At 43.2% G+C, this 14,279-nt stretch overlaps 1 protein-coding gene across 1 annotated transcript in view; it reads left to right on the forward strand.

The window, feature by feature from the left end:
* Nucleotides 1-11,031, forward strand: part of LOC138349672 (glutamate receptor U1-like) — a 56,991-nt gene extending 45,960 nt beyond the window's left edge. Inside the window, exons 3-4 of the mRNA XM_069308126.1 lie at nucleotides 301-481; nucleotides 10,904-11,031. Coding sequence (XP_069164227.1) covers nucleotides 301-481; nucleotides 10,904-11,031 — 309 coding nt within the window. The remainder of the gene's footprint in view (nucleotides 1-300; nucleotides 482-10,903) is intronic.
* The last annotated feature ends 3,248 nt before the right edge of the window (nucleotides 11,032-14,279 follow it).

Consider the following 14,279-nt stretch of genomic DNA (forward strand, 5'->3'; position numbering starts at 1 on the left):
ACTGTAAATTTTTGCCTATGATTTTCTTATAAGCTGCAAATTCATGTAACATTATAATAAAATTTGATTTATGGATTCAGATAAAATATACTGCCCAGGTGGGTTGAGGAGGGACATGATAATGATAGAAGGGAAGGGGACTAGCAGGAGAAAGCGCCAAGTCATAACTATTATATAGCACTTGGAAGGAAAACTGATTTATGATGGGACGGGGGGAAGGAATTGTTCCCAACCAATGATGATAGAAACATTTGAATGTTTATAATAAGAAGAGCGAACCCGTCTGGTCTATATTTGCAGGAGGTCGCGACTGGGATATACCGTGCGATTGCTGAGCTGCAGGATACTGGCCGCCTCCTGTACGTACCTCCGTGGCAGTATGGAGAGATCATCGACACCTTGGTCAGGAGAGGAGACCACGTTAACTTTCAAACGGATTCTGACATAAGGATTTACATGTCTCGGGATTTTACTGCGTCAGGTACTTTATGAAGTCTTTTTTTTTTTCTTAGAGAGGTCGGAGCCTAAGTCACATGTGTTTATGTGTGCGTGTGTTTGAAAGATTTGATGAATTCCAAAACATTCTCATTTTCATCCAACGTATCATTTTCTACATGATAGAAAGGGAAGGGGAACTATCAGGAGAAAGAGAATGTTGTTGTTTGTTTAAGATTCAGCTGCTGGGAACAACGTTGCAAGTAGCACGGTCTATGGTGAGCCCGTAGTGGACTTACTTCCACTACGAGAAAGAAAGAAACAAGCCAGTAAGACTATATAGCACTTTGAAAGGGTCAGGATAAAGATTTGGGATGGGACGGGGGGGGGGGGGGAGGAATGGTGCCTAACCACTTGAACGGTCGGGGATTGAACGCCGACTTGCATGAAGAGAGGCCGTCGCTCTACCGTCCAGCCCAAGTAGTTGAGCATTTTCTACATGATGATTAAGTTACAATTATGAAGATAAATAGTGAAGATGGTTACAGTGATGATAGTCATGTGTGTAGTGTAACTTGCTACAGTGATGAAGATATTTGAGTAATGATGTTGAATAATGAATGATATAGTAAGTGAGATAATGCAACTCTAAAGGACCAGAGTATTTGTGGGTATTTAGTCCAACTGTAATAAATACTCTAGAATTCTCTCTACTAATTATTTTGAACATTAATAAATCAATAAACAAATAACACCCGTCTTCCGTCGGATTCCGTCGGGAAGTATCCGTTATTGAGTCATGCTGTTGGATAGATGAGAGGTTTTGTGATTCAGGACTGTAGACGGTCTTCTACCAACCTGAGGAGAGTTCCGCATCAGTAACATATTTTACGTTTATATTATATGCAGCCAGGCACTGTCTCAGTGCTTAGCACGTAATAATTAACTGCTCCGAGTAGTAATAAATTATTTGATAACCTAGTCATGTACCATAACGATTTTAATGGACTTAAAACTAAATACAAGAAAATTAATCTAAACAATCTATATCAGAATTTTATAGCACGAAAATTAATGAGATTAATTTCACCACATATGTTGGTTAGAGGATAAACCCCGCTTTATACCCGGTGATCCTGTGGGGTTAATAGCATATAAAATAATATCAATTTGGTACCCGAAAAGATAAACACATTTTTTTTATTAATAGGCTTAGGTATAAACAGAAATGTGCTGGTACCTTATTCTGTATAAAAGATTACAGTGGAAATCACAAGATTGCTATAATTTCATGTAATATACCTATCTCACAGGATTGTTAGTCATACATGGAATCAGGAGAAAACATGAAATGAAAGACTGATCTATTAGCCTCCACTAGAAAAATCTGGGTACAGCACAAGAATATCTTCCAATATTCATGAGTGAATGAAGTAATTACAGAGCTCAAAGTACCTCATACCATTTGGTCTGAAGTCACTTATAACAGAGCAATCACAGATATAGTGCTGGAGCGCTTGTTCACATAGTTTACAATTGGAATGTTCACCATTGCGCGATTCATTACCGGCAGCCACCTGCCATAGATATCGATATCCCAGCCTAATTCTGGCAATTAATATGTCACACTGTTTAGTGGATGTTTTATGCTGCCCGTACATATAATTATCGGTTCTGAACAAGTTATAGCTCTTTATTCTAGAGCTTTTTGGCTTTTGAGTGTCAGTAACTGCTCTTCTGTTCTCCCTAATTTCTTGAAATATTTACTTTTACAGCAGAGATTGGAATGCCCTTATCCTACACAATTTCAGGCTTATCACATGCAGTTTTAGCTGCCTTGTCTGTATCATTATGCTGGACGACTCCTATATGATAAAGACAAACAGGTGAAACTGTGCTGGAGTCCGGGTGCCCGATTCAACGTTTAGTCAAGTCAATTTACTATATAAAGAGTTGGTCACAATAATTTCATATCTTCATTTGAGAGGACCATGTGGTGTCGCTACAGGTTGATTGTTGATTCTTTAATTTTACTTCCTTGTCTTTTTACTCAGTATTAGTGAATATTTACTTTGGTAGACACTTCTTAAACTCGTATTCGTATATAACGTTACAGTAACAACGTTTCTTGGTCATATGAACAATAACAAAGTGTACGAGAGCTGGTAAATCTGGGAGTTACAGTCCTGGTAACGCCTCAACAACCAGGGTGAGAGCAGGAATGGCGTCGCCTCTCTGAGGAGCAGAGATGTTAGTGCAGTTTGGGTAATATATTTTAATTATTAATTTATAAACAATATGCTTATTTATTCTGATTAACACCTTATTACTATTTGATTAGTAATAATCAATGGTATTGAGATAAAATCAAATGAGTATCGATAGTTTTGGCATCTCAAGGCTGACCACCATTATGTCATCTATGAGGCGCTTGGAGGGGCAGGAGTTTACTCTTAGTAAATTCTGTGTAAATTGTAAGTAAAATTATACTGTCGATATCTTTCATATTTTCCCGGGGGTAGATTACGGAGCCCTTGTTAGAGGACAGACACAAGACAATAAACTGTTAGGATTACTCCTCGCCTGTTTGAAAATGTTGGTGCAGATTCCGTCTACTGTTGCACTACTGTCCGTTGTGGACGGATGTGTCGAGTTGGAGTCTGTGGGTCTGTGGATGCGAAGTGGTTGGTAAAACTGGAGTTTGTCCATGATCTATCCAACCCACAGATTCCAGATGAACTAGGCCCGATTTGCCTAATAAGCCAAGTTTTCCTGAATTATTATATTTTTTCTAATTTTTTTCTTATGAAATGATAAAGCTACCCATTTCATTATGTATGAGGTGAATTTTTTTTATTGGAGTTAAAATTAACGTAGATATATGACCGAACCTAACCAACCCTACCTAACCTAACCTAACCTATCTTTATAGGTTAGGTTCGGTTAGGTAGCCGAAAAAGTTAGGTTAGGTTAGGTTAGGTAGGTTAGGTAGTCGAAAAAACATTAATTCATGAAAACTTGGCTTATTAGGCAAATTGGGCCTTGCATAGTAAGCTGAGAAGTGCGTTCTGGCTACTAGGTACGACATATATATATATATATATATATATATATATATATATATATATATATATATATATATATATATATATGTCGTACCTAGTAGCCAGAACGCACTTCTCGGCCTACTATGCATGGCCTGCTTTGCCTAATAAGCCAAGTTTTCCTGAATTTATATATTTTCTCTAATTTTTTTCTTATGAAATGATAAAGCTTCCCATTTCATTATGTATGAGGTCAATTTTTTTTAATTATAGTTAAAATTAACGTAGATATATGACCGAACCTAACCAACCCTACCTAACCTAACCTAACCTATCTTTATAGGTTAGGTTACGTTAGGTAGCCGAAAAAGTTACGTTAGGTTAGGTTAGGTAGGTTAGGTAGTCGAAAAAACATTAATTCATGAAAACTTGGCTTATTAGGCAAATTGGGCCTTGCATAGTAAGCTGAGAAGTGCGTTCTGGCTACTAGGTACGACATATATATATATATATATATATATATATATATATATATATATATATATATATATGTCGTACCTAGTAGCCAGAACGCACTTCTCGGCCTACTATGCATGGCCTGCTTTGCCTAATAAGCCAAGTTTTCCTGAATTTATATATTTTCTCTAATTTTTTTCTTATGAAATGATAAAGCTTCCCATTTCATTATGTATGAGGTCAATTTTTTTTAATTATAGTTAAAATTAACGTAGATATATGACCGAACCTAACCAACCCTACCTAACCTAACCTAACCTATCTTTATAGGTTAGGTTACGTTAGGTAGCCGAAAAAGTTACGTTAGGTTAGGTTAGGTAGGTTAGGTAGTCAAAAAACAACTAATTCATGAAAACTTGGCTTATTAGGCAAATCGGGCCATGCATAGTAGGCCGAGAAGTGCGTTCTGGCTACTAGGTACGACATATATATATATATATATATATATATATATATATATATATATATATATATATGTCGTACCTAGTAGCCAGAACTCACTTCTCAGCCTACTATTCAAGGCCCGATTTGCCTAATAAGCCAAGTTTTCCTGAATTAATATATTTACTATAATTTTTTTCTTAGGAAATGATAAAGCTACCCTTTTCACTATGTATGAGGTCAATTTTTTTTTATTGGAGTTAAAATTAACGTAGATATATGACCGAACCTAACCAGCCCTACCTAACCTAACCTAACCTATATATATAGGTAAGGTTAGGTTAGGTAGCCAAAAAAAGCTAGGTTAGGTTAGGTTAGGTAGGTTAGGTAGACGAAAAAACATTAATTCATGAAAACTTGGCTTATTAGGCAAATCGGGCCTTGCATAGTAGGCTGAGAAGTGAGTTCTGGCTACTAGGTACGACATATATATATATATATATATATATATATATATATATATATATATATATATATATATATATATATATATATATATATATATATATATATATATATATATATATATATATATATATATATATATATGTCGTACCTAATAGCCAGAACGCACTTCTCAGCCAACTATGCATGGCCCAATTTGCCTAATAAGCCAAGTTTTCATGAATTAATGTTTTTTCGACTACCTAACCTACCTAACCTAACCTAACCTAACCTAACTTTTTCTGCTACCTAACCTAACCTAACCGATAGAGATAGGTTAGGTTAGGTTAGATAGGGTTGGTTAGGTTCGGTCATATATCTACGTTAATTTTAACTCCAATAAAAAAAAATTGACCTCATACATAATGAAATGGGTAGCTTTATCATTTCTTAAGAAAAAAAATAGAAAAAATATATTAATTCAGGAAAACTTGGCTTATTAGGCAAATCAGGCCTTGCATAGTAGGCTGAGAAGTGCGTTCTGGCTATTAGGTACGACATATGTATATATATATATATATATATATATATATATATATATATATATATATATATATATATATATATATATATATATATATATATATATATATATATATATAACTGAAAACTCACACCCCAGAAGTGATTCGAACCCATACTCCCAGATGCCACGCAACTGGTATGTACAAGACGCCTTAATCCACTTGACCATCACGACCGGACATAATGAGGTGATAGCCGAGGCTATTTGAACCACCCCACCGCCGGCACTCGGATAGTAATCTTGGGCATAGCATTTTACCAAATCACCTCATTCTTTGGGGCACACGTGAGGAACACAAATGCGAACAAGCCTGAATGGTCCCCAGGACAATATGCAACTGAAAACTCACACCCCAGAAGTGACTCGAACCCATACTCCCAGAAGCCACGCAACTGGTATGTACAAGACGCCTTAATCCACTTGACCATCACGACCGGACATAATGAGGTGATAGCCGAGGCTATTTGAACCACCCCACCGCCGGCACTCGGATAGTAATCTTGGGCATAGCATTTTACCAAATCACCTCATTCTTTGGGGCACACGTGAGGAACACAAATGCGAACAAGCCTGAATGGTCCCCAGGACAATATGCAACTGAAAACTCACACCCCAGAAGTGACTCGAACCCATACTCCCAGATGCCACGCAACTGGTATGTACAAGACGCCTTAATCCACTTGACCATCACGACCGGACATAATGAGGTGATAGCCGAGGCTATTTGAACCACCCCACCGCCGGCACTCGGATAGTAATCTTGGGCATAGCATTTTACCAAATCACCTCATTCTTTGGGGCACACGTGAGGAACACAAATGCGAACAAGCCTGAATGGTCCCCAGGACAATATGCAACTGAAAACTCACACCCCAGAAGTGACTCGAACCCATACTCCCAGATGCCACGCAACTGGTATGTACAAGACGCCTTAATCCACTTGACCATCACGACCGGACATAATGAGGTGATAGCCGAGGCTATTTGAACCACCCCACCGCCGGCACTCGGATAGTAATGTTGGGCATAGCATTTTACCAAATCACCTCATTCTTTGGGGCACACGTGAGGAACACAAATGCGAACAAGCCTGAATGGTCCCCAGGACAATATGCAACTGAAAACTCACACCCCAGAAGTGACTCGAACCCATACTCCCAGATGCCACGCAACTGGTATGTACAAGACGCCTTAATCCACTTGACCATCACGACCGGACATAATGAGGTGATAGCCGAGGCTATTTGAACCACCCCACCGCCGGCACTCGGATAGTAATCTTGGGCATAGCATTTTACCAAATCACCTCATTCTTTGGGGCACACGTGAGGAACACAAATGCGAACAAGCCTGAATGGTCCCCAGGACAATATGCAACTGAAAACTCACACCCCAGAAGTGACTCGAACCCATACTCCCAGATGCCACGCAACTGGTATGTACAAGACGCCTTAATCCACTTGACCATCACGACCAGACATAATGAGGTGATAGCCGAGCCTATTTGAACCACCCCACCGCCGGCACTCGGATAGTAATCTTGGGCATAGCATTTTACCAAATCACCTCATTCTTTGGGGCACACGTGAGGAACACAAATGCGAACAAGCCTGAATGGTCCCCAGGACAATATGCAACTGAAAACTCACACCCCAGAAGTGACTCGAACCCATACTCCCAGATGCCACGCAACTGGTATGTACAAGACGCCTTAATCCACTTGACCATCACGACCGGACATAATGAGGTGATAGCCGAGGCTATTTGAACCACCCCACCGCCGGCACTCGGATAGTAATCTTGGGCATAGCATTTTACCAAATCACCTCATTCTTTGGGGCACACGTGAGGAACACAAATGCGAACAAGCCTGAATGGTCCCCAGGACAATATGCAACTGAAAACTCACACCCCAGAAGTGACTCGAACCCATACTCCCAGATGCCACGCAACTGGTATGTACAAGACGCCTTAATCCACTTGACCATCACGACCGGACATAATGAGGTGATAGCCGAAGCTATTTGAACCACCCCACCGAGTCCATGGGTTCGAGTCACTTCTGGGGTGTGAGTTTTCAGTTGCATATTGTCCTGGGGACCATTCAGGCTTGTTCGCATTTGTGTTCCTCACGTGTGCCCCAAAGAATGAGGTGATTTGGTAAAATGCTATGCCCAAGATTACTATCCGAGTGCCGGCGGTGGGGTGGTTCAAATAGCCTCGGCTATCACCTCATTATGTCCGGTCGTGATGGTCAAGTGGATTAAGGCGTCTTGTACATACCAGTTGCGTGGCATCTGGGAGTATGGGTTCGAGTCACTTCTGGGGTGTGAGTTTTCAGTTGCATATTGTCCTGGGGACCATTCAGGCTTGTTCGCATTTGTGTTCCTCACGTGTGCCCCAAAGAATGAGGTGATTTGGTAAAATGCTATGCCCAAGATTACTATCCGAGTGCCGGCGGTGGGGTGGTTCAAATAGCCTCGGCTATCACCTCATTATGTCCGGTCGTGATGGTCAAGTGGATTAAGGCGTCTTGTACATACCAGTTGCGTGGCATCTGGGAGTATGGGTTCGAGTCACTTCTGGGGTGTGAGTTTTCAGTTGCATATTGTCCTGGGGACCATTCAGGCTTGTTCGCATTTGTGTTCCTCACGTGTGCCCCAAAGAATGAGGTGATTTGGTAAAATGCTATGCCCAAGATTACTATCCGAGTGCCGGCGGTGGGGTGGTTCAAATAGCCTCGGCTATCACCTCATTATGTCCGGTCGTGATGGTCAAGTGGATTAAGGCGTCTTGTACATACCAGTTGCGTGGCATCTGGGAGTATGGGTTCGAGTCACTTCTGGGGTGTGAGTTTTCAGTTGCATATTGTCCTGGGGACCATTCAGGCTTGTTCGCATTTGTGTTCCTCACGTGTGCCCCAAAGAATGAGGTGATTTGGTAAAATGCTATGCCCAAGATTACTATCCGAGTGCCGGCGGTGGGGTGGTTCAAATAGCCTCGGCTATCACCTCATTATGTCCGGTCGTGATGGTCAAGTGGATTAAGGCGTCTTGTACATACCAGTTGCGTGGCATCTGGGAGTATGGGTTCGAGTCACTTCTGGGGTGTGAGTTTTCAGTTGCATATTGTCCTGGGGACCATTCAGGCTTGTTCGCATTTGTGTTCCTCACGTGTGCCCCAAAGAATGAGGTGATTTGGTAAAATGCTATGCCCAAGATTACTATCCGAGTGCCGGCGGTGGGGTGGTTCAAATAGCCTCGGCTATCACCTCATTATGTCCGGTCGTGATGGTCAAGTGGATTAAGGCGTCTTGTACATACCAGTTGCGTGGCATCTGGGAGTATGGGTTCGAGTCACTTCTGGGGTGTGAGTTTTCAGTTGCATATTGTCCTGGGGACCACTCAGGCTTGTTCGCATTTGTGTTCCTCACGTGTGCCCCAAAGAATGAGGTGATTTGGTAAAATGCTATGCCCAAGATTACTATCCGAGTGCCGGCGGTGGGGTGGTTCAAATAGCCTCGGCTATCACCTCATTATGTCCGGTCGTGATGGTCAAGTGGATTAAGGCGTCTTGTACATACCAGTTGCGTGGCATCTGGGAGTATGGGTTCGAGTCACTTCTGGGGTGTGAGTTTTCAGTTGCATATTGTCCTGGGGACCATTCAGGCTTGTTCGCATATATATATATATATATATATATATATATATATATATATATATATATATATATATATATATATAAATGTCGTACCTAGTAGCCAGAACGCACTTCTGAGCGTTCTATATATATATATATATATATATATATATATATGACATATATATATATATATATATATATATATATATATATATATATATATATATATATATATATATATATATATATATATATATATATATATATATATATTCTCTCACTAAGTTATCATATTAAAGTCACATGAAAGGAATTATCGACACAATAAATTCTTCAGTAATTCCAGGTGCCTGCACACACCACATATACATAAATACCATGAGTGCTCTATACAGCCCCACTCTGAACAACTGTGCCTTACTGTGACATAGACCTAGGTGAGACTTGCTCACGACATGAAAGATACTCTGGCTAAATATATAGCTGACTAAAGGGGAATTGGGAGGGAATCTAGAATCACCTACTTCCATCTATCCTCCGGTGAGAGTTGAGTTGTAGCTCCTGGTCCAGGCTCTTGCCTCGTGTAGGGAACGCCCCCACACACACACTGATGTGTCCTCCAGGAACCCAATCAACGTCCCAAAATAAATGCGTCGTCGCCGTGTTCTGTCCTCCACAGGTCCGTGCTCCTCCTCAACGTCTTGTAGGGTTGGAGTCGGTCTCCAGGCCGTCGACTTCTCCTCCCAACTACGGCTCCCGACCTACTTCTCGGCTGCAGTCGTGTGGGTTCCAAATTAGTATTTTCTTTCACTGCTTCTCAGTGGATTGGCCCAGCTGCTACGTCGTCACTGTGAAGCTATCAGACGTCCCAGACGATACTGCCTAGACTTCACTATCCCAGTACCCGACCCTGGAGCACTTGATGCTCAATATTCCGCTAATTCCCTCTTCGGTCCACACATGGAATGAAGGAAGACCTCTCGGTGTACTTGCAGACTACGGGTGACGTGTAAGATCCACGGGATCGGGGTACAACTGTCAAACTGACAGGACCAACCTTCACACATCCGTCCACCTTGACGTATCGTGTCGGACTGCTTCCCTCATGGAGGATTGGCCCAGCCACTACGTCATCACTGTGAAGCTATCAGCCGTCGCATATGTTGCTGCCTAGACTCCACTCTTGCACAACACCTGTCCCTGGAGCACTTGTTGCTCAATATTCCGCCAATTCCCTCTCTGGTCCAACACATGAACGAAGGAAGACCCCACAGGTGCTGGCAGACCGCCGGTGATGCGTAAATCCTCCGGAGACGGGGTAAACTGTCCAACTGACAGGACCCCCCAGCGCACATCCGACCTCCTTGGTGTGCAGTCTCAGACTAGTGGCGCCACCGCGGTGCGATGACCGGACCCCCCCTGCCTTCGTGACGTCATACTTGCCAAGGGAGGTTTTCATTGGCTCCCGGTGCCACTTCGCTGTCGGTGACCAATCTGGTGCCACTGACGTCACACAGTTTTGGCGACAAAACGGAGGGGCCAGTGCCATATTAGCTTCCTAAAGGGCCTATACCACAGGCCAAAATACTCTTCTTTTACATATTTCTCGCCACCTCGAGAACACTACACTCTCCCACATATATCAAACTGTTGCCCGCGACGTAGAGAACGCTCGGGTAAAGTGGACATGACTCTTACAGCAGGCGTGGGAGAAATATAAGGGGGGGGGGAACGCCGTCACAATATATATATATATTCCATGCATATAAAAGCAATGCAAAAGTTATGTGATAACATTCCTTTATGATTTTCATGTCTTAATACTCATTTAAAATATCTTTTTATTCAATCACAGAACAGTGTGCCTTTTACGAATCTAAGGAGGAGTTTGAACCACTGATGCTTGCCATGGTGAGCCAGAAAGGAAATCCAATTGTATCAACAATGAATAAAAGGTATCTATTGTTTCTGAATCCTAGTTAATCATGCATTGATTAGTTAATACCTTACTTAACCACATCCTTCTTGGTTTATATTCCGTTGAACACCTGAGTTGTTTTAACATTCCCTCTGTATCCCCCCCACACTCACACACACACACATACACTCACACACACACACACACACACACACACACACACACACACACACACACACACACACACACACACACACACACACACACACACACACACACACACACAGTGTGTGTGTGTGTACTCACCTAGTTGTGTTTGCGGGGGTCCCCTGTCCCCTGAAGCTCATATCAAGAGGATAACAGCAGCATCATATGCCAGGTTGGCTGACATAAGAACGGCCTTTAGAAACTTGTGTAAGGAATCTTTCAGAACATTATATACCACATATGTCAGACCAATCCTGGAGTATGCGGCTCCAGCATAGAGTCCATATCTAGTCAAGCTTAAGACTAAACTGGAAAAGGTTCAAAGGTTTGCCACCAGACTAGTACCCGAGCTGAGAGGTATGAGCTACGAGGAGAGACTACGGGAATTAAACCTCATTTCGTTGCAAGACAGAAGAGTTAGGGGGGACATGACCACCACATTCAAGATTCTCAAGGGAATCAACAGAGCAGATAAAGACATGCTATTTAACACAAGGGGCACTAGGGGACACAGGTGGAAACTGAGTGCCCAAATGAGCCACAGAGATATTAGAAAGAACTTTTTTAGTGTCAGAGTGGTTGACAAATGGAATGCATTAGGAAGTGATGTGGTGGAGGCTGACTCCATACACAGTTTCAAGTGTAGATATGACAGAGCCCGATAGGCTCATGAATCTGTACACCAGTTGATTGACGGTTGAGAGGCGGGACCAAAGAGCCAGAGCTCAACCCCCGCAAACACAACTAGGTGAGTACACACACACACACACACACACACACACACACACACACGCATTGTGTTGTGACCATCGTGTTGGGTGGACGTGGGTTGGGAGCTCCTGGTCACTAGTGGAGTGGGAGGGGTAATCAGGCAACTTCGAAGTGAAAAAGACTATAAGTGAATGTACAAGTGAATGAAAAAACCTTGGGTTTTGACCAGAGCCATAAGGTAGTGAAGAAAAACAGTTTAATTAGCGTAATTCAAAATAGTTGAGGAAATACTGTGCAGTGTGAAACCAGACCTCACCGACCTCTGACCGCGTGACCTCACCTCGGCAGCAACCCTTATACCACCACGTGGGACGACGATTGGAGATTCACTCACCTATTGTGTTAGCAGATTGTGCAAGGTATTGAGGAGCGCCTTTTTGGCTAGATTGTTACTGCAATGACTAGAAGGGGTTCAAGGTCAATCACCAGCAGGGATGAGGAGGAGGACAGATTTATAGACAAATTAATAGGGAAATTTGTAGAGAGAAGGAGTGATTGGTTGGAGGATCTAATCCAGGGGATTAAAAGTGAGGTATTTCAGCAAATACAGGATGCGGTAGAGAGGCAGAAACAAGAACTTATGCTCTATGTTCAGGAAGAGATTAGGAAGGGAAGAGAGGACTGGGAGAGGGAATGTGCTCGTATCACAAACGAATTAGGAAGGTTTAGCAGCATGGCTAAGGATAGAGGATTAGTGGGAGATGGGTTAGTGACTGCGGTTGGGATGGGGAATCCCCAGGGGACAGGCTACCAGCATGACAATGAATTACTGAGGAGACGGTCTATTATAATACATGGATTATTCGAATCTAGGGCACCAACAATACATGAGAGAATAGAAACAGAAAAATACGAATTGCACGAGATATTGAGGTGTATTGGAGCAGAGATGGCAGAACGCGAGGTGGATATCAATCGACGGGTTGGACCTTACAATTGTACCAAGAATAGACCTGTTCTGGTGCAATTCTCCAATGAGGAGGCAGTGGAGTACATAATGAGGAGCAAGCATTTACTCAGAGGAAGTGAAACCCATTACAATGTGTTTATAGAGAGGTTTATGACGAAAGATGAGCAAACAGCCCACAAAAATAGATGGCAACAACGACAACGTACTAGCCTCTCAGGTAGTCTCACCTCCCAGGTCACATCCCAGGTCACCTCCCAGGTCACCTCCCAGGTCGCATCCTCCCCAACTCAGCCCTCCTATACATCCCCCCTGCCTCAGCCTCCCAAAACCCCCCTGTCCCTTCCACATTTGCACCTCCACAACGATTCCCCTGCCCCTGCTACATCACACTTGTCAGCGACCCCAGTGGGTCAAGCCATGCCCTCCCCAAACCCACCTTCCCATCCCCCCTCCCCAAATACCCCTTCCCACTCCCCTGCCCCTTCTACCCCATTGACCTCAATTCCATCTACTCCATCCCAGCTTCCACTGCACCCCTCTTCCACTCACCCCCAAACCCCACCCAACCCTCACCCCTCCTATGCACCTCCAGCCCACATTTAACCCCCTCACCTTGTGACCCCCTAACACCTTACCCCATCTCCCTCTTCCCCTCTTCTACCCCAAAACCCCCACCTACCCCCGATTCCCCCCTAACTAATATACCCTCTCTTCCACTCCCAGCACCCATGCTCCATTCTCATCTCAGCTCTCCGCCCTCAGTATCCCTCTTCCCCCCAACCTCTCAACCTCTATCTGACTCTCAGTCCCACTCTATTTCTCAACCCCCCTATGCTATTCAGACCCCTAACTTTCACACCCATTATGCCCTTCCTACCCCCCTAGATGCCCAGACCCCATTCGCCTACCAGGCACTCCCAGGCACCCCCCTAGCACCCCCCCCACTCACCCCCACAGCCCCCACTTGCCCCCCAGACACCCCCCAGTTCCCCCCAGACCCCTGGTGAAAGGGGGAACTCTGACACCCGAGTTTCCAAGAAGAGTCTCAAGGTTTGGTACACCAATGCTGATGGGGTAGCCAATAAAGCAGAAGAGATAAAAGAAAGAGTTAGTGAGGCAGACCCAGACATAGTGGCAATAGTGGAAACTAAAATAAATGGCATGATCTCGGATGCAATCTTTCCAGAGGGGTACCAGGTGATAAGAAAAGAAAGGACACAGAGACAGGGAGGAGGAGTGGCACTACTAATAAAGCGGAAATGGAAGTTTGATGAGCTGGAAAATCCGGGTACCAATGAAAGCACAAGCTTCATACATGGAACTCTGACAGTGGATGGGAAGAAGATTGTAATCTTGATACTCTACAATCCCCCACCAAACAGTAGAAGGCCCAGGCAGGAGTACGAGGACAGCAACAAGACATGT

The sequence above is a fragment of the Procambarus clarkii genome, chromosome 62, assembly GCF_040958095.1.
Source record: "Procambarus clarkii isolate CNS0578487 chromosome 62, FALCON_Pclarkii_2.0, whole genome shotgun sequence".
In the NCBI taxonomy this organism is placed as follows: Eukaryota; Metazoa; Arthropoda; class Malacostraca; order Decapoda; family Cambaridae; genus Procambarus; species Procambarus clarkii.